The sequence below is a fragment of the Aquarana catesbeiana genome, linkage group LG10, assembly GCF_042186555.1.
Source record: "Aquarana catesbeiana isolate 2022-GZ linkage group LG10, ASM4218655v1, whole genome shotgun sequence".
In the NCBI taxonomy this organism is placed as follows: Eukaryota; Metazoa; Chordata; class Amphibia; order Anura; family Ranidae; genus Aquarana; species Aquarana catesbeiana.
Window position 1 is genome coordinate 132,849,479 of NC_133333.1, and position 21,297 is coordinate 132,870,775.

General features: G+C 38.8%; 1 protein-coding gene and 1 non-coding gene across 3 annotated transcripts in view; both read left to right on the forward strand.

The window, feature by feature from the left end:
* The first annotated feature begins 12,409 nt into the window (after window positions 1–12,409).
* LOC141111587 (U2 spliceosomal RNA) lies at window positions 12,410–12,600 on the forward strand. The gene has a single exon (XR_012236462.1). It is a non-coding gene; the product is annotated as a U2 spliceosomal RNA (small nuclear RNA).
* Window positions 12,601–20,514: 7,914 nt separating this feature from the next.
* The window catches only part of LOC141110905 (myocardin-like), an 85,070-nt gene continuing 84,287 nt past the window's right edge, over window positions 20,515–21,297 (forward strand). For both annotated transcript variants that reach the window (XM_073602680.1, XM_073602682.1), the window contains exon 1: window positions 20,515–21,136. In XM_073602680.1, the coding sequence (XP_073458781.1) occupies window positions 21,082–21,136 (55 nt within the window). In that variant the 5' untranslated portion in view covers window positions 20,515–21,081. The remainder of the gene's footprint in view (window positions 21,137–21,297) is intronic.

A 21,297-nucleotide genomic window follows, 5' to 3' on the forward strand; every position in this document is an offset into this window, starting at 1 on the left:
TATAATAAGAATAATATATATATATATGAGATAACAGTAAGTGGTCTTGCTATGCAAGAACACTTAATAAATAGAAATGGGGTCAGTGGCGCTACCCTATATTAGAGAGGGATAATAATTTAACCACTCTCTATATATTCAACAGTGGTGTACCACCCAAAAACGAATGTGCTCTATGAGTGGTATTAATTGTAGTTAGAATCACATATGATAACATAGCATATAAAGTGCAATAGTGCCCACACTAAAAAAAAAACTTGGTTATATGATTAACCCTAAATGTCCAAGCGATAATAAAATCCCATCAGTGAAAAACGGCACTATAAATAGCTCAGAAAATAACAATGTGAACTTAAATGTCAACCAAAAATATTATAAATTATAATATGATATATATATATATATATATATATATATATATATATATACATAAAGTATAAAAAACAGCAGTTCATCAAAAATTGATATGTGTGTTAGCAAAAATAAAAATAGCCATAATAATAGTCCCACATAAGTGATGTGCAAAATTTCTGTACAAGTTGCCAAGGACTCCAAAGTGACCACAGTGCTCAGCAGATCAGATGACTCTTGTGCTCCCCCTTAAGGGTCCCTACTCACAAGCTCCTATTACCCCTACAGGGGTAAATGGCATATATAGATAACCTGGGGGTTAGATGTCCCTTGGTAGATGGGGACTCTGATGTAATAGTGGAACTGTGATGTGAAAGGGGAACACTGAAGTGAAAGGGGGACATTATCATCCAGTGCAAATGTCAGTGTGCTTCAGCCCAATAAATACAGTTTGGGACTCATATGATTTTTCATACTTTTAAAGGGTGCCATGACTGAAAACGATTAAGAAACACTGGCCTAACACATGCACTTTTCGACGCAGCCACATAGAGACTCAAGAACCTGGATTTCCCCGTCCACTCCAGAAGTAACATCAGATGTCATGCAAAAACCCACAATGGGGAGAAATGGAGAAAGGAGGGACTTTGCGCTACTCAATAGATATCAAAAAAGTGTGAAACGTTAAGGTAAAATACAATGTTTATTGGGATAACATTTAAAATATCCCCTTGTGAACAGGGAGACAGTATACAAAATACTACACACAAATGTATATGAATTTAAACATGGTACTAAAATACTTAAAGTTGGTTAACAGCACAATAAGGCATGATGATCCCAGATGCAATGTATCCAGAGCACTGATGCGTTTCAACTGGTTAAGTCTTCCTCAGGGGGATATCAGGGGGATTGCATCCGGTAGCATATTGAGGGATCTCTAAAGTATATACATAGATAAGTATATCATAAAGAAAAAAGGCAAGAGACATACCATATAATGAAGTATCAAGCATTACGTTGGAATGCTTAAGTACAAAAATAAAAACAAGACAGGCATCTAGATATGCTGGAGGCCCCCAAAGGCAAAAGCAGCAGTGCCATGGAAAAGTTTCATGTGCCTGCCACCCTGAGATGATTGTAAACTCCTAATAATAAATAAAGTACAATGAAAGTGTTCTATATAAAGGACAAATACTGAAATAAAGATCTCAAAGTAGCCAACTAAATACAAAGTGAGCCTAATGGTCCAATACCTGGAGTTATGTGTTTGTATCTCTCAGTTGGGAGAAATGCACAACCCAAACTGACAAGCAAACTTGTTTTCAAAAGATGAGACTAAAGTGGCCCAAAAGAACCCTAGAAATTAAATGAAGAGCAAAGACATGTAGTCAAATCAATTTTAAAGTGTAATTCCAAAAAAATACAACAACAAACTAAATCCATAGGTCCAAAGGGGCTTGATCTTACCAAAATGGAGGAGCGGCATGGCTGCACAAGGTAACAAAAATCTGCTTTTTCACTTGCCCAGAGTGGCCGCCCAGCTGCATCAAAGGAGAACAACATTGAGGTCTGTAGTGGAAGCAGTATATAAGGATGGCTGAACCCAATCAGGTGTACATAGGACCAATCAGTGGGGTGCAGTAGCGTACAAAATTAGGCAAGGCAGGTGTGAGGGTAAATTAGTTAGCAGGGTGGTCATTGGAAAAATGGGTCTCCATTATCCCCCACCGTTAACGCCCCAGAGCGGACCTCACCATGGATGGTGTCACTTCCGGTGTGTGGAGACGCACGTAGTGACGTAATTTCCATTTGGCACAATGTCGCGGCCACCATGTTGTAAAAGGGAGGCAAAAGTGGGATAAGGTAGCGCCGGCACACTGATAGACTAGGAAGTGGGGAGGAAACACAGATGCCTTGTCAGGGATGAACAGTGATCCGCCTGTTAATAGTGGATATGTCCAGATCTCACAATAGCCCCCCTGGTGGCACCAAAGGGGGGCTACGCGTGCTGGATGCAGCAGACACATGAATTGAGTGAAAACACCTTGGCAAGGGAGATGGAAAAGACACTGCAAATGAAACACAGCAAAGTGAGGCGATTGCAGAACAAAACAAAGGGAAAGGCCACCTGGCTCAGGGGAACATCCAGCATTTACATAAACATGAGATAATACTGTAAAGTACAAAAATATTAATTTTGAAAAAAAAAAAGAAAAATGAAATTGATGTATAACATCAGATGTTACTTCTAGGTCATGACACGTGGGACAGAAGCACACCGAATTAACAGGGAATACTGGTTATCTGCATCTCTGTCACACAGTGACTCACATACAACCAGTGCCAGTAGGGAGACCTCGAGAGACAAAAGAATAGGGAGAGCTAGCTGGAAAGGATAAAATAAAGGGTAGCCCCCCCTCCCGACTTTACTGTCCCCCCAGATCACATGGGCTATATCCAAACCTGATAGATAAAGGCAACATTTTCTCATCTCTAGTCTCATTCAGTCCTTGGATGGGCCACTTAAAAGTCTGTTGCTAAAAAAAACCCTCTTTTTTAATTCTTTCATTTCGGAGTCAATTGGGCACAGCTCTATTCACAGGTTTCAGTATGCTCAGTCTAACATTTTAGTGTATTCCGGCTTGGCTCATATGGGTAATTTATTTTGGGAACCCCTAGCTCCTTAGGATCATACCATTCCATATCCTGTCTTGGAGGTACCTATTTGGACAAGCTTTTTTCCTTGTCAAAAGAAGTTTATTGAGTATACAATGTTATAAAGATACATAAAGATACATAAAGTAAGTTTACAAGGATCTATAAAGTAAGCTCATTGTTTTACAGTAGGGTTTATATAGGTAAATATCATGAAATTTCAAATATTAAACATTGGGTTCACGTAAACCTAAATTAAAGATATATATCATTTCCTTAGTTACTTTTGTAGGTATTTAAAAGATTTATACCTACTATACATATTGTTAACAAGTAGAGTGTATATAGGTCAAATAAATTCTGATAATGAGCTTTAATCGTAAGGTGGAGAAAAGGAAAGAGAAAGAAGAAAAAGGGTTGAAAGGTAGAGGTATGGTCCACAAGGTTGTCCCGCTCGTCAGTTTATTATTCTTTTTAGTTCTCTTTGAAGCCTTAGAATGGGTGTCTCTGTAAGTCATTTAATCTGTTACCATGGCAACAGGACAGAGTCATTGAAATTTGACAGGAACTGTTGTTTTATCCAAGGATGCCAAAGTTTTTCAAATTTTGGAATTTGATTTTGATCGATGGCTACCATCTTAGCATGGGACATTGTATTATTCATTCTGTGAATTGTTTCTGCTAGTACCAATGTAGGAGATTTCCATGCCTTGGCCACTGTTTGTTTTGCAGCCGTTATTAGTTGGATCATAAGTTTGAATTGAGAGAGTGTTAACCATTCCGGTTTTAGATTAAGTAAAGTTAAATATGGATCTGGTTGTATTATTTTTTTAAATATTTTAGATGCAATCACGAAGACTTCCTTCCAGAAGGTTTGGATTACTGGGCACGTCCACCATATGTGTAAATATGTGCCTATTTCTGGGCATCCTCGAAAACAAAGAGTTGAGGTATTAGGTGAATATTTTGCCACTCTAGCGGGTACAAGGTACCAGCGAGTTAGGACTTTATAATTTGTCTCCAGTGCTAAGATGTTGGGTGAAGATGACTTAAATGTGAGCCATATATTAGACCAGTCCGTGTCTTCTAAAGTTCGTCCCAGGTCCTCCTCCCACCTCTGAACGTAAGAGGGTCTATTAAGATTTGCTACTCCATATAATTGATTATAAAGTGATGAAATTGTACCTTTAGCAAATGGATCTTTTGTACAGATTGATTCAAAAATGGATAATTGGGATAATGGTGTATCCCCCTTTAGGAATGGTGTATAGAAATTTTTGATTTGGAGATATCTAAATATCTCAGAGTTTGGTAGATCATATTTTTCTCTAAGCGATGGGAATGAAAGGAATGATTTAGATGGTATGAAGTCATTTAGTGTCGGAATGCCTGATGTTGTCCAAGCTTTAAAAGAATTTGGGTAGATCCATGCCGGATAAAAGGCCGGATTTCTGATAAAAGAAAGGAGAGGATTGTGTGGAGATTGTAACTGATATTTGGTTTTTAGTTTATCCCAGAGAGATAAGAAGTGTTTAGTTATGGGATTATGAATTTTAAAGCGGTCTTTAGGATCAAGCCATAATAAATTTGATATTAATAGAGGGTCATTTTCTGAAGCCTCTATAAATACCCATAATGGGATTTCATGTTTTGCATGGTATTTGGACAGACTGGCCAAATGTGCTGCTCTGTAGTAGTTAGTAAAATTAGGGTATCCCAGGCCTCCTTTATTTTTGGGAAGATGTAGTATGTGTATAGGTATACGTGGTTTAGAAGAGCCCCATATAAACGAAGTTGCTCTTTTTTGTACTATTCTCAAAAAATAGGAAGGAATTGGAATAGGGAGGACTCTGAATAGATAAAGCAATTTGGGTAGAATAGTCATTTTGATTGCATTAATCTTCCCTATCCAGGATAAAGGAAGTTGTGACCATTGTTTTATTAGATTTGTGATCTGTCTTAATACAGGAGGATAATTGGTTGAGAATAAGTCAGAATGAGATGCTGTTAAATGAATTCCAAGATATGGGATTGATTTTTCTGCCCATGTGAATGGGAGTGCAGCCCTAGCCGGGATCAATTCCATGTTTGTGAGTGAAATATTAAGCACTAGGCATTTCTTAGGATTAATCATAAGGCCGGATAGGGCTGCAAATCCATCAAGAGCTGGTATTAAGTTAGGACCAGAGACCTGTGGTGATGATAGAAAAAGTAATATATCGTCTGCAAATATACATAATTTGTGTGTAATACCTCCTACTTCAATGCCAGTTATAGTTTGGTTTGTTCTGATGTATTGGGCCATGGGTTCGAGTATAAGGGCAAATAATAAGGGAGATAATGGGCAACCCTGTCGGGTACCTCTTTCGATATTAAAGGCTTCAGATTTGTATCCAGCATATTTTATATAGGCTTTGGGTTTATTATATAATGCTTTGATCCATGTTAAAAAGTGGGGTCCAAAACCCCATTTTTGTAATGAATATTGCATATATTGCCAGGATACTGTGTCAAATGCCCTCTTAATATCGAGAGATAGAAAACATAAAGGGATTTTCCGTTTTTTAGCAATATGTGCCAATAACACTGCCCTGCATATATTATCGCCTGCCTGTCTATTTGGCATGAAGCCTACTTGATCTCTATGTATTAATTTTCCTATAATGCTATTGAGGCGTTTTGCTATTATTTTTGCTAATAATTTAATATCGAGGTTTAACAGAGAGATAGGCCGATAATTCACACAGGAAGTATCATCAGAAAGGGGTTTTGGGATCATACAAACAATTGCCATTAGTGTTTCTTGCCGAAAAGAATGTCCATCTAGAAGTTTGTTAAAAGTTTCAGTGAGAATGGGAGAGAGTATTTCTGAGAATGTTTTATAGTATAAAGCCGAGTAGCCATCTGGGCCTGGTCTTTTGTTAAGTTTTAGGTCTTTTATGGCGTTAGCAACTTCATCTATAGTTATAGGCTCATCCAAACTGCTTTTTTGATTCTGAGATAACTCAGGTAAGGTTATTTTTGAGAAGAAGGATTCAGCTTCTGTAGGATTAAATTCATTGTTTGTCTTGTATAAAGTTGCGAGATGTGAGTGAAATTTATGGACTATTTTAACTGGATTACAAGTGTAAACATTTTTTGATAATTTCAAACGTATTGGTTTGAAAGATTTGTTAGTTGAATTTAATGCCCGAGCCAAATATGTACCTGGTTTGTTTGTATTCATGTAGAAATTGTGTTTGGAGCGTTTGAGGGATTTATCAACTGACTCAGTGAGAAATAGATCGTATTCCAATCTAGATTTTTCCAGATGAGATTTTGTACTCTGAGATGGATTATCTTGAAATGATATGTAGGCTGCATTAAAATTGAGTTCTAGTTTTTTTTGCTAGATTTTTGCGTTCCCGTTTAAATAGTGCCATTTGTCGTTGTATTGTACCACGCAAGACAGGCTTATGAGCTTCCCACAGTGTTATTGGGGAGATGTCTGTTGTGTTATTAATTGATATGTATTCCTTTAAAGCTTGTTCAATGGCCATCTGATGTAGTGGGTGTTTGAGCATTATGTCCGGTAAGTACCACGTTGGGTCATGCGCTTTTGGTATGGCTGAGGCTATAGTAGTGTATACTGCATTATGGTCAGACAACGGATTTGGAATTATATCTGATGCAATAATTTCTGGTATCATTCCTATTGTTAGAAAAATATGATCTATTCTGGTGAAGGTTTGATGAGGGTGCGAGAAATAAGTGAATTTCTTTTTCATTGGGTTACTTTCTCTCCATGAATCTACCAGATTGTATTTGGAAAGAAGTTGAGAAAAAGGTAATCTAGAGGTTATTTTGGATGGTGTAAAAGGTGATTTATCTAGAAATGGGAGGAGGACCTGGTTCGAATCCCCACACATTATCACTGTTCCTATTTTGTGTGTATTAATCACTTGTAATATATGTGAGAGGAATGGTGTAGGTTGTTTGTTAGGAGCGTAGTAGGAAATCACCGTGATTGCTGTATCCATTATATAACCCATGAGTATCAGGTATCTACCTTCTGGGTCTTTAATTTCTGATGATAAGGTGAATGGTGTGGATCGGTGAAATGCAATTAGAGTTCCCCTTTGCTTGGTACAGGCAGAAGCCGTGTAAATTTGTTGATAAAAAGGAGAAATATATTTTGGAGTAGAATCTTTGGTGAAGTGTGTTTCTTGGAGGCATACTATGTGAGCCTTCTTGTTATGGAAAGTACGGAAGGCTTTGGTCCTTTTTTGAGGGACATTTATTCCCTGAACATTCAGGGAAAGTATATTCAATGGTGCCATGGCAATAGATCAAATAGTTTTGACTTACTTTTTGTTATGCAGAGCTGACTGCGCAGATCAACCTGTGTGGACTGAAGAGATGAATAGATAGAAAAGAAACCAGTGAATTCTGAAGTAAAGAGTAAACAAAAAACATATGAGATTAGATGATACATTGTATAAATTATTTTTTGCAAGTAATCACAATTTACCCGTGAAAGAGAATAAATATCTCTCTCAGGGGAATAAGTGCCTTCGTCACACTCCCACATAATATGGTTGGGAGAATGAGGAGGGCTAATGGGGGTACACGGATCTTCCGCTTACAGGAGAGAAGTGCTATGTCAAAAGACATCAAAATGATGTTTCATTAATTGGAGTGCAGAATATAGTTTTTGTTGAAATTATTTATTCCAGGGTGGTTGTATATGGTTAGTCTTGCCCTAGGCTAAATAATTCAGTTAGAAAGGTACTGTTAATAACTTTGGTATTGATGAAGATAGTTTGAATTATTTTGGGATTTTAACCCTTTTAGAGTAAACAATTACATATTTTATTCATATGTAACTGTTTAGATATGTTAACTCATAAAATTGAGGTTGTATTGCTTCAGATTAGAATAAACAAAACATAATTCTAGGAACTAGTTAGGTAATAATATATTTGTTTTAAGAAAAGAAAGAAAAAGCTTCCATTACTTCTGGATTATTGAACATATTTGTCCTAAAAAGTAATAAATCTATTGTTATTACCTGATAATATATAACTGAACAAGAATTTCCTTATTTCACTTATATATTCTAAGGCTATATGAATCAGAAGTAATAAGAAATATAACTGGAATGTAACATGATCCCACACAGTGTGTGACTATCAGAATGCAGTTACATTCAGTTATAAATACAGGTTTTTTATAGAGAACCATCTCTTAGTATAATAAATGAAGAGATATCAGGAATTAGGATGTCAGTCCATTGAATCTTCTTGGTCCATGGATGATGTGGCATAACGGCCTCTTTTGTGAGAATGATGATTCCCATTTTGTTCTGAAATTTTCTGGGTGCTGCCTGAAGGTGAAGATGACGCCATTCTTCTGCGTGTGGGAGTGTTGCTGCTTGTGGGTTCTGTCAGATTTAATTTTAAAAGGGTTTGTTGTAGTTCATCTGCTGATCTGCTTCTGTAAATTGTACCTTGGTAGTTAAATCTGACTGAAAAGGGGAAGCCCCATTGATACATAATGTTGTGGCGTTGCAGTTCCATTAGTTGGGGTTTCATGGATCGTCTTTTAGTAATAGTAAGTTGGGATAGGTCAGCAAAAATTTGATAATTGTGTCCTTGAAAATTAAGTTCCTTTTTTTCTCTTGCAGCAATTAGTATTTGTTCTTTCGTTCTGTAATAATGAAATTTTGTGATTATATCACGTGGGGGTCCATCTTTCTTTTTGGCTGTGAGGGCTCTGTGTACTCTGTCCAGTTCTAAACGTTCAATAGGGATATCTGGCTTTAGTTCTTGTAATAGAGCAGTAATAGTAGATTGCAGGTCTGTCACAGTTTCAGGTATTCCCCTTATGCGCAAGTTTGAACGTCTGGCTCTATTTTCGTAATCTTCGAGCTTAGTTTGAAGTATTAAATTCTTTTTTTTTAATTGTTCCAATTCTGTTATATTTTCTTGGGTTGTAATTTCAATTTCATCCATTTTTATTTCTAAGGCTGCGGTGCGGTTTCCCAGCTCTCTTATTTCTTTGGTTAGGCTTTTTGTTATTTGGTCTGAGGTTTGTTTTAAAGCCTTATGAAGCATCTTTTCAAATTGTAATAATATTACTGGGGATACTGAGGAGGCTTGTGGAGAAGTTTGTGAGAGGATTTGTTCTGTATCTGACTCAAATGGAGAGTCTTGCTGTGACATTTTCTGTCTGTGAGAGCGCCCTGATGCTGTATCTTGTGAGGTGACTGGAGCTGCTTCAGCTGCAGTGAGTGCCTGTGAGCTCTTTGTGAGGTGATTTTTATTTCTGCCACGGTTTCCTCCCAGTACCATATTTCCTGCCCAAACTTTCACAGTTTGTTCCCAGGGGCAAAAAGGTTCAAATGGATACCTTTTGAGCCTGCAGGCTCCGCTTTGTCCTTCTCTTCTCTCCTCAGCGGTGTGGAGCTCTAACAATGCATGTCTGCTCTGCTAGGCTCCGCCTCCTGCCCCTCCAGGACAAGCTTTTTTCAATTCTTGATGGGGCTAAATTATGGTTGAATGCATTAATCTACTATTTCTCATACATTTTGTAGGTACAGGCTATATCATTTAACCATTCTGGTAATTTGAGTTTGATGTATCCTGATTAATCGTAAACTCCCTTACAGCAATCCTCTAGTTCTTCATCGTGATGGTCTGTAATCCACTAATATTTGAAGCAGCCAGAACAGGAATGTTTATACCCACTCCTCTTGATCAATTTTAATTGTGTCTTCAATACTAAACTTTGTTTAGTTTCGGCCTCAATAAACAACTCCTCGATTCTTGCCGAAAGTATGTCTGCGTGGTCTATTATTGACCTCATAATGGTCACCCGGACCTGACAGTAGTCCATAGATCCTGGAAAGCTACACTTGAATTTAAAGGGCCTTGGTTTTTCATATATTTCTAAAAAATCCAATGTGTATTGGAATGCATAGATTTCCTGGTAGCCTTTAAGGGTTTTTTTTTTTGGCTACCTTAATTTTCCCATATATCTATTAATTGTATGTTTCTCAATCACTTAGATACCTCCATTTCACCCCTTAAAGAATATTTTGATTGAAGTAATTGAAACGCTTTGGGGAACTTTTCCTTGGCAGGACTTACCATTGGAGGAGTAATTCTGTCATAGACCAGAAGCATGTGCCTGCCTAGAATAGGGGTACATTAATGTTTTAATGTAATTTTATTTATTAATGATGGAAGTATTTATTGTCTGACATGCTGGTAGGTTAATTGGATCCTGTCTAAATTGTCCCTAGTATGTATGAATGTGAGTTAGGGACCTTAGATTGTAAGCTCCTTGAGGGTAGGGACTGATGTGAATGTATAATGTATATGTAAAGCGCTGTGTAAATTGACGGCGCTATATAAGTACCTGAAATAAATAAATAAATAATTGTCTGCATTTAAAAGTCCCAAGAGAAAACAATAGGATTCTGCATAAAAGAAAGAATGTTCTTGCATGACATAGACAACCAGTCACCCTGGACAATGGGCCATGATTAGCATAACCAAATATTAGCTTATTGTACATTAGATTATATAGGCCACATCTAGAGTGATAGAGGTAGTCCTGGCTATGCGGCTTAGTGTGTACCGGGGCTCAGTGTGTAACGGTTTTAGTTTTATTGTGTAATACTGCAAGAAGAAGGGAGAAAAAGGGTGGGGCTGTAGAAACAAAAATTGTGGGGGGTGGCTTTCCAATTTAAGTCTCCAATTTATATGCTCTTGTTGGTTAAGGAGACTCTGACATGGGGATAAAAGAGGACTGTAGTACATATGAAATGTAGATTCCTAGAGGTGTACATACCTACAGCAGGCTTCCAAACTGTCACAACTGGATTGCAGTCCATTTTCCAAGCCAAATCCTTTCTTGGGTTTATTTTTTTTTCCAGCCCTGGAGATGCATAAATATATGCTGCCATGATTGCTGGTTTGATTGTGTGCACTCATCCCCTGATGACAGCAGATAAATTAGTGTACCAGATCTTTGCTCTGGCGCCCTTTTTGTATGTGTTTTCTAGCCAGTTTCTGGCTGGTGAGATGTGCAGTTTTGCTTTAGTTTATAAAAAAAAAGGATAGCAGAACTCTACATACAGAATTGCAGGAGCTGTGCTACAAGATACATCATAAATTGCTAGTTTGTTCATTTGGCTTAGGTAGGTTGTACTAATCAGGTTTTAGTAGTGATCAAAAATATTTTTCTGAATTTCATCATGATTCCTGCCAAATTAAAGTATTTATAAAGGCAAACTAGGGGAGCACTGCCAGTTTGCAGATAACCATAACCTGAGTGCAATAACGGTGAAAACTTGTATCCCCCTCTTCATACCTAAATGTTTTGTTGTGTGATTCCCAAAATGTGACAATACTCTACTAAGTTCCTTCCAAGTAGGAACAACAATATGTCTCCTCCCCCCAGTCAGTCCAATACCCTCACAGTTAGAACACACCTAGGGAACACACATTTAACCCCTTGATCGCCCACTAGTGTTAACCCCTTCCCCGCCAGTGACATTTATACAGTAATCAGTGGCTGTTTTTAGCTCTGATCAGTGTATAAATGTCAATGATCCCAAAAAAGTGTCAAAAGTGTCCGATCTGTCAGCCGCAATCCCGATAAAAAATCGCTGATCACCACCATTACTAGTAAAAGAAAAAAAAAATGCCATAAATCTATCCTCTACTTTGTAGACGCTATAACTTTTGCGCAAACCACTCAATATACGCTTATTGCGATTTTTTTTTTCCAAAAAATATGTAGAAGAATACATATTGGCCTAAACGGATGAAGACATTTTTTTTTTTTTTAATTAGGTTATTTATTTTAGCAAAAAGTAAAAATATTGTGTTTTTTTTTTTTAAATTGTCACTCTACTTTTGTTTATAGCACAAAAAATAAAAACCGCAGATGTGATAAATTACCACCAAAAAAAAGCTCTATTTGTGGGAAAAAAACTGACGCAAATTTTGTTTGGGTACAACGTCGCAGGACCGCACAATTGTCAGTTAAATTAACGCAGTGCCGTATCGCAAAAAATGCCCTGGTCAGAAAGGGGGTAAATTCCTCCAGGGCTGAAGTGGTTAAACAGTACAGTTTTCGTTCGAAAATATAATACAAATACATTACATCACTTCCGGATGTTTATTCTGTCGTACAAGAATTTTTGTACTTTAGTAACCTATTAGTTTTCGATATGGAGACTAACATGCAAAAAACCGACAATCATTCATCTGATAATCTCATCGTGTGTACTAGGGTCTAGAGGTCTTGTGTGCTGCATTTTGCTGGTGTGTGGTTCCATTCAGGTTAAAAAATTAAATTCTTCCAAAACTGCAATTCCTGTTATGGTACAGTAAGAACAATGACCCCCATCGCTTCTCGGCCTTTTGGCTAAGATCAAGTGTAGTATCTGTTCTTATCAGTTTAATATCTGATACGTCCCCTATCTGGGGACCATATATTAAATGGATTTTTAGAACAGGGAGATGGAAGAAGAGCTTGCTCTGTCCACTCCACGCATCGATCTGGTATTGCAGTACCTCCAGGACCGGTGCACCAAAAAAAAAAAAAAAAAAAAAAAAGAACAATGACCCCCGAACCCAGGTAAAAATAAAAATTTCTTGCTCTGGTTGCTGGTGGAGCAATACAATAAAACAAGGGCAGCATGCAAACCAGCTCTAAGCTTTGTATTAATCTTGATGCCATGTAAAAGAAAAACCAACACCAACCAACTCTTCATGCTGAGCCATTCACTGCAAATTCATTTTTTTGAAGGAGCAATGGCGATCTACTGCTCTTCATTACATGCCAGAACTTTGTTAATAACTGCTGTAGCATAATGACTGATGCTATACCTCTGTTGAGTATGTCAGCTGGTGTTAGAGTTGTGTTGTTCACTTCTTTTGTCAAATAATGTGTCCTTTTAGTCTTCTTCATGTGTAAGCTGCCCACCTGCTTGTGTACTTCCTCTTCAATAAAAGACAGTCTCTGTGAGTCAACAGCTGGAGAGTGTCACTAAAACACACTTGGGGACATCATTAGCCTTCTCAAAATCTGACTTCTCTCTTTGCACAGGACTAACAGGTGTGTTATTAGGTAGAATCGTTACTATTTGTTTGGAAAACCCTTATGCACATGTCACTAACAGTCAGAGCTCTTAAGACAAAGACTGATGAAATATTTCACAAAACGTCTGCAATCAGCATTTCCTATAACTATTTATCTATTCTGAGAGACTGCAGTTTTTGGGTATGAGATTAAGCTAATTCATCATAGGGTCAAACCTATGGTAATTGATTACTGTTGCAGTGATAGGAATCTTATTCTATCCATAATATAGCACTAATTAGAAATCCAACGGGACCTGTAGGAGACTCCCTGTCATGGCTGTTGGGTAGGGCTGCAAATTCAAAATTAGGTTCAGATATCTTTGTACCAAAGCCCCTTGGAAGATATCAAAATATGGATACTGTATGTCAATGTCAGTTTGTTTAAGGTCCTCTTCAAACATGTGCAGTGTGTTTCCGTTGAGATAAGGCAACCATTTATTTTGAATTGAAGTGGAGGTGGAAGTAGGGTTGCCACTTCATCCCTTTAAACCCGAACACAGATTAATTACATAGGTGCTGTGGCTGATTAAGGTGGTAATTAAACTCACTTGGTGCCTTATCTGCATTTAATTAGCCTCAGAACCTGTGTAATTCAAAGGTGTTCAGGTTTAAAGGGATGAGGTAGCAACCCTAGGAGGAAGTGAGGTGCTAGATTCAATTTTTTAGCAGGCAGCTTAGAAATCTTGTGTAAGCTGTATAGCCTAGGCTTGACAACTCTTCACAAAAATGAGGTTCCCCCAAGTGGGGGTCATTTGGCTTGAGTAGTCTATATATATATATATATATATATATATATATATATATACACACACACACACACACACACACACACACACACACACACACACACTATATTGCCAAAAGTATTGGGATGCTTGCCTTTACACGCACATGAACTTTAATGGCATCCCAGTCTTAGTCCGTAGGGTTCAATATTGAGTTGGCCCACCCTTTGCAGCTATAACAGCTTCAACTCTTCTGGGAAGGCTGTCCACAAGGTTTAGGAGTGTGTCTATGAGAATGGTTGACCATTTTTCCAGAAGCTCATTTGTGAAGTCAGGTGCTGATGTTGGATGAGAAGGCCTGGCTCACAGTCTCCGCTCTAATTCATCCCAAAGGTTTTCTGTCAGGTTAAGGTCGGGTCTCTGTGCAGGCCAGTCACATTCCTCCTCCCCAAACTTGCTCATCCATGTCTTTATGGACCTTGCTTTGTGCACTGGTGCGCAGTCATGTTGGAACCGGAAGGGGCCATCCCCAAACTGTTCCTACAAAGTTGGGAGCATGAAATTGTCCAAAATGTCTTGGTATGCTGACGCCTTAAGCGTTCCCTTCACTGGAACTAGGGGGTCAAGCTCAACCCCTGGAAAACAAACCCACACCATAACCTTCCTCCACCAAATGATTTGGACCAGTGCACAAAGCAAGGTCCATAAAGACATGGATGAGCGAGTTTGGGGTGGAGGAACTTGACTCCTCAACCTGATGAATTAGAGTGGAGACTGCGAGCCAGGCCTTCTCGTCCACATCAGTGCCTGACCTCACAAATGTGCTTGTGGAAGAATGATCAAACATTTCCATAGACACACTCCTAAACCCTGTGGACAACCTTCCCAGAAGAGTTGAAGTTATTATAGCTGCAAAGGGTAGGCCAACTAAATATTGAACCCTACGGACTAATGCCCTGTACACACGGTCGGACATTGATCGGACATTCCAACAACAAAATCCATGATTTTTTCCAATGGATGTTGGCTCAAACTTGTCTTGCATACACACGGCCGCACAAAGTTGTCGGAAAATCCGTTCTGAACGCGGTGACGTAAAACACGCACGTTGGGACTATAAACGGGGCAATAGCCAATAGCTTTTGTCTCCTAATTTATTCAGAGCATCCGTGGCACTTTGTGCGCCGGATTTGTGTACACACCTGAAAATTTTATAGCAAGCCCTCAAACTTTGTGTTTCGGAAATTCCTATGGAAAATGTGTGATGGAGCCTACACATGGTCGGAATTTACGACAACAAGGTCCTATCACACATTTTCCATCGGAAAATCCTATCGTGTGTACAGGACATAAGACTGGGATGCCATTAAATTTCATGTGTGTGTAAAGGCAGGCGTCCCAATATTTTGGTAATATAGTGTATATATTTGAGCCAGAAGGAGCACCAAACACACATGCTGAGAGTCCAGAAATCTAATTTAGTGATTCCACAAATGGCCAAAAGACAATCAACTTTTTTCAGGAACCAAACCAACCCCCTTCATCAAGGCTAAAAAAATGTATAAAGAATACAAGTAAAATACATGACAAAGATGTCATAAAGTTGTTGATAACATAAAATAATCACATCTATAGATTTGTTTTACTTTTATTCCTGATGAAGAGGACTGTTTGGCCCCAGAAACACGTTGCTTGCAATTTACTGTCTTTTGGTCTACATATATATAGAAATTAATTTTGAATATTACAGCTGTTGCCAATGGTTTTGAGAAGCAATGAGATACACTACTGTTTCTCATTTCAAGTCCTGTTATGTTTTTACCCAGAGAGAACATCTGTAGTTTAGGAGGGCATAATTGTAATTCCTGAGCTGGGCACTTTGCTGTTCACATTAGACTTCATTCACACCAATATATTTTATATATACAGTATACATACAGTGGGGACGGAAAGTATTCAGACCCCCTTACATTTTTCACTCTTTGTTATATTGCAGCCATTTGCTAAAATCATTTAAGTTCATTTTTTTCCTCATTAATGTACACACAGCACCCCATATTGACAGAAAAACACAGAATTGTTGACATTTTTGCAGCTTTATTAAAAAAGAATAACTGAAATATCACATGGTCCTAAGTATTCAGACCCTTTGCTCAGTATTTAGTAGAAGCAACCTTTTGATCTAATACAGCCATGAGTCTTTTTGGGAAAGATGCAACAAGTCTTTCACACCTGGATTTGGGGATCCTCTGCCATTCCTCCTTGCAGATCCTCTCCAGTTCTGTCAGGTTGGATGGTAAACGTTGGTGAACAGCCACTTTTAGGTCTCTCCAGAGATGCTCAATTGGGTTTAAGTCAGGGCTCTGGCTGGGCCATTCAAGAGCAGTCACGGAGTTGTTGTGAAGCCACTCCTTCATTATTTTAGCTGTGTGCTTAGGGTCATTGTCTTGTTGGAAGGTAAATCTTCGGCCCAGTCTGAGGTCCTGAGCACTCTGGATATCCCTGTACTTGGCCGCATTCATATTTCCCTCGATGGCAACCAGTCGTCCTGTCCCTGCAGCTGAAAAACACCCCCACAGCATGATGCTGCCACTCCATCTTGGAGTCCTTCAGGTGTTTTTTAGCAAACTCCATGCTGCTTTCATGTGTCTTGCACTGAGGAGAGGCTTCTGTCGGGCCACTCTGCCATAAAGCCCCGACTGGTGGAGGGCTGCAGTGATGGTTGACTTTCTACAACTTTCTCCCATCTCCCGAATGCATCTCTGGAGCTCAGCCACAGTGATCTTTGGGTTCTTCTTTACCTCTCTCACCAAGGCTCTTCTCCCCCGATAGCTCAGTTTGGCCGGACGGCCAGCTCTAGGAAGGGTTCTGGTCGTCTCAAACGTCTTCCATTTAAGGATTATGGAGGCCACTGTGCTCTTAGCAACCTTAAGTGCAGCAGAAATTTTTTTGTAACCTTGGCCAGATCTGTGCCTTGCCACATTTCTGTCTCTGAGCTCTTCAGGCAGATCCTTTGACCTCATGATTCTCATTTGCTCTGACATGTACTGTGAGCTGTAAGGTCTTACATAGACAGGTGTGTGGCTTTCCTAATCAAGTCCAATCATTATAATCAAACACAGCTGAACTCAAATGAAGGTGTAGAACCATCTCAAGGATGATCAGAAGAAATGGACAGCACCTGAGTTAAATATATGAGTGTCACAGCAAAGGGTCTGAATACTTAGGACCATGTCATAGTTCAGTTTTTCTTTTTTAATAAATCTTCAAAAATTTCAACAATTCTGTGTTTTTCTGTCAGTATGGGGTGCTGTGTGTACATTCATGAGGAAAAAAAATTAACTCAAATGATTTTAGCAAATGGCTGCAATATAACAAAGAGTGAAAAATTTAAAGGGTCTGAATACTTTCCGTCCCCACTGTAAAGTATATAACCCGGCTAATACCTATATTACACTTTATTTACAATTAACCCCCCTCACACTTATACATAGTTCCGTTTTGGCTAGTTTCCACATTGGTAAGTTGTTTGTATTATTTTCTGGCCCTTTGACATCACACACTCCCAGTCTTTGATTATGCAAAACAACATCAAAGAACTTATTTTTGTATTTGGTAAACCAGCATTTTGGGTTTTAGCATCAGGAGCCTGGCACAGTTGTTCTTAGTGTAGGTGTCCCAGTCTCAGTGTGAAACCTGTGCCCCCTTTTGACCCTAACAATCAACTCTGTAAAAACACACAGGAGGGCACAAACACCTAGTGCATTACCACCACCAATATATATTGGATCCAAAAGACAAAAACATACTCACAATCATTAAAAGGAATATCACATCATAACTACAGCTACTACAGTTGTAAGGCTGCGCTATGAAGAAGAGGACACATCACCCAAAATGCGTCAGTCTTCCAACTGTGGTATTCACATTTAGACAACATTACCCTAAGGCTGGAGTTGTGATGTGATATGCTTGTCCCTTTTAAGGTTTGTGGGTATGTTTGTGTCCTTTGGATTCAACAAATATTAGAGGTAGTAATGCACTAGACGTTTACACCCTCTTGTGCATTTTTACAGTTTTTTTAAGATTTGCGTGGCTTTTTATACATCAGATTTTTATAAACATTCTATCCATAGAGATATTAACTTATCATTTAATTATTAAATTTTTTCCATCCTAGCAAAAAAAAAAAAAAGCTTTTTCTTATATATTTTTATTCCGGTTGCTTTTATACAGCAACATATTTAAAAAAAAGGTAGTAAACCGCAGTTGGTGAAAAAAAAATTCCCTGCAAGGCAATGTCATAATGTGCTATTATGCATCGCATTATGAGAAACTTACCTTAGAACGAAGCCTTCCAGCACTACGTTGTCAACGCTGAGAGGGCTGACATCTTCCCCCGGGCTTCCTTCTGGGTCCACGGCCTCCGGCTTCATGAGTAGCCAGGGGCGCGATGACTTCACTCCCGTGCATGTGCACGGGAGCCGCCGTTTACGTCACGGGCTCTGAAGGTCCAGACCTAGAGTGACGTCACTGGCTGCATGCACTCTAAATATCTCATAAACAGTGCAAGTTTAGGAGATATTCACAGTACCTACAGGTGAGCCTTATTATAGGCTTACTTGTAGGTATAAGTGGTGTAACAGAGATTACTACCACTTAAAGAAGATTTTTATCAGGTTTTTGGGAGAGGAGAGGTCTTTGCATTTTTTTCCTGCTTTTTGTTTTTGCTTTTTTTGTACTTAGATTACTTTAAACGCCAGCGTCTTTCAAATTCCACAGGTCTTTGCGGTCTGATCACATTGATTAGGGAATTGCTATGTTTCTCATATAGCTTTATAGCAGATCCGCACACCCCTGACAATCCTTTCTTTATATAACATGACAGACGATAATGCATAAAACCCCCCCCCTTATGCCTGTGATCTCCATCCCCTTGATTAAGCTCTGAGGGGCAGAGTGAAACTCTCTGGGGGGTGGGGCCTGGTCGTCTAGGCTGAGGCTGCCATTTACCATTGATCCCTGGGATTGTACAGACCTGCGGCTATAGGAAGATCTTCCTTCACACTTAGCGATCACAGGAGATGGGACGAGCTCCCTCCCAGACCAGCACTCTTAGCGGTGGACATCAAGGACTTGCACCCCTTTTGAGAGCCTGAGCGGCACACCCATTGGGTCTTTTGGGTCAAAGCTGTAAACCTGTAACCTGTGTAGAGAAAGTATGTCAGCTGCCATTTGTTTCTGCCCCCGGTATCATTTTCAATTTCATTTTTATGAAAATGTTGTATTGAAGGTTCCTATGGACACATATGCTATCGCCTTTGGTTACTTTTTCACATATATGCAGTCCTGTTTGGTGGGTGTCTCAGGTTCACAGGTAAGGAGGATACTTTTGGACAGATTCTCAAGCACTGGCATATTTTATCTATATGTGAGCAATATTTACAATTATGTAATATGGGTAAGGTTAAGCCCTATGTACAGTATATACAATTTACTGGGAGCCTTTTTTTTACATTGCAGGGTGGCGATATATATATCCCTGATGAAGAGTTTCTCGAAACGTGTTGGATTGCCCTCTCCGTATTGATCCTGGTATTGAATCCTGTATGAATTATAGTGGTATATGGTGATGAGTATTACCACCGCTAAAACAATTGTGAAATAATGTGGAAGGTCCTAATCATGCATTTTTAGCATATTGAAACCTCATGGATGTCTCTTTTTAACATTGTGAACAATACAATTTATATTTTAAATACCTTAGTTGCAGTATATGCTGGTTGCATGTAAAAATCCTATTTAGAGGTACCTTTTTCAATGTGCCAGCTGCCATTGCTAATCTTGTTTTGAAAAAGTGTGTTGCATAGCTTTTTATACACCCAGTGTTTTTTCAGAGTTACTGACCCAAGATAAGCTTGCAGCAAACAAAATTAAGTCAAAACTCCTGGTCAGGCAGTTGATAAGGGTAGTAATTGCCAGGCTTTTGGGTGAACTCTGACCCCAAACCTCAAAGCTGAAAAGTTGAACTCAGACAACTTAAGGCTAAATAAGGTGACATTTGCTCAACCAGAATAACTCCATGTAGATGTACAAAGCATTGAACATCTACCAGTTTTGTATAACCGTCTTTTTGTGGGTACTTTACCTGTTCTTCAGTGCTTCACCTTGTTCTGAACTTGACAAGGGTGCATTATCAGTACAGGCCCACACCTCAGTGAATCAAAATGCAGTTGCATTAATTTTTAGTCTGCTGGTTTGTAGATCTTTACCAACATGTGATGTACCCTGGCTGTAGTTAAATCTGTTCATGAAGGAGATAATTGGAGGTGTGCTGATTGCTGTCAGTAAGTGCAATTTAACTTAGATCTTCACATTCAGGGCACCTTCATGGTGTTTTGCCAGCTAGTGCTGCTATCCTAAAGTGCACCTGTCAAAAAAATGTTGTGTATTGGTAAAGATAAGGCATGAAATCCCCGTCAGTATGTGTAACTGTAATTTGTAGTGACTTGGAAGGGATGCGAACAAATGAGGATTGTATGAAAGAGGAGGAGAGCCCTGCTGATGTAGCATAGAATGCCTGTGAAGTGTCAAGTGTCAAAGCAGATGTCATTTTATCACACATGGATGGGACAGGCAAAGGGGCGGGTAGGGGGCCTAGGAGTACAGAGAGAGTTTGTGTGTGTCAAAGACAGTGAGAAGGGGGATCTTTCAACTAATGACCACATCTACCGAAGCTCCCTAACCCAACTCTAATTGGGAAATCTTTCTGGCCTCACTCCCTTCTCCTTTCATTAAAGCTTGTTTCCTGTGGCCTTACAACTGACAGGCTACAGCTTGCAACACAAGTTATTTTTGCAGAAGATATTTGAAAAAAGAGCCAAACAAGCCAACCAGCAAAGAAACAACTCTTGAATGAAGATTTACTTACAGGGGAACAAAAACATTTAATGAAAACAAGAGACAATTTTGAGGCTAATACAGCAATTCAAAAACATTTTAATTTATTAGTGACTCTATTTTTTATTTATTGAGGACACTCCTTCAAAATATTTATTTTTGTTTTTTTGAACATATTTATTTATATTTTATTCTTCACCCCTGGATTTTTTTTTCTTCTGTGTTTGTTAATTTAAAAGGGAGCAATTACGTCCGTCTCCATCCCCTTAGTTCCGTCCGTAGGGACGACCGGGATTTTGCCACCCAATATGACTTTGCTGGCTTCAGAGCGCTCTATGCTCATTCGGAGCAAGTTTCGCTCAGGTAAGTTGTTATGGAATGATTGCATATAAGAAAAGTCATATTAAGCTGTTCATCCTTTAATATATTATAAGGTCATTTTTACTTGGATGTATTCAGAATTAAAGTAGAGTCAATCTTATTTTTTTCAATTTTGGATTGTGTATGAAAGGGTTAGAATCCCT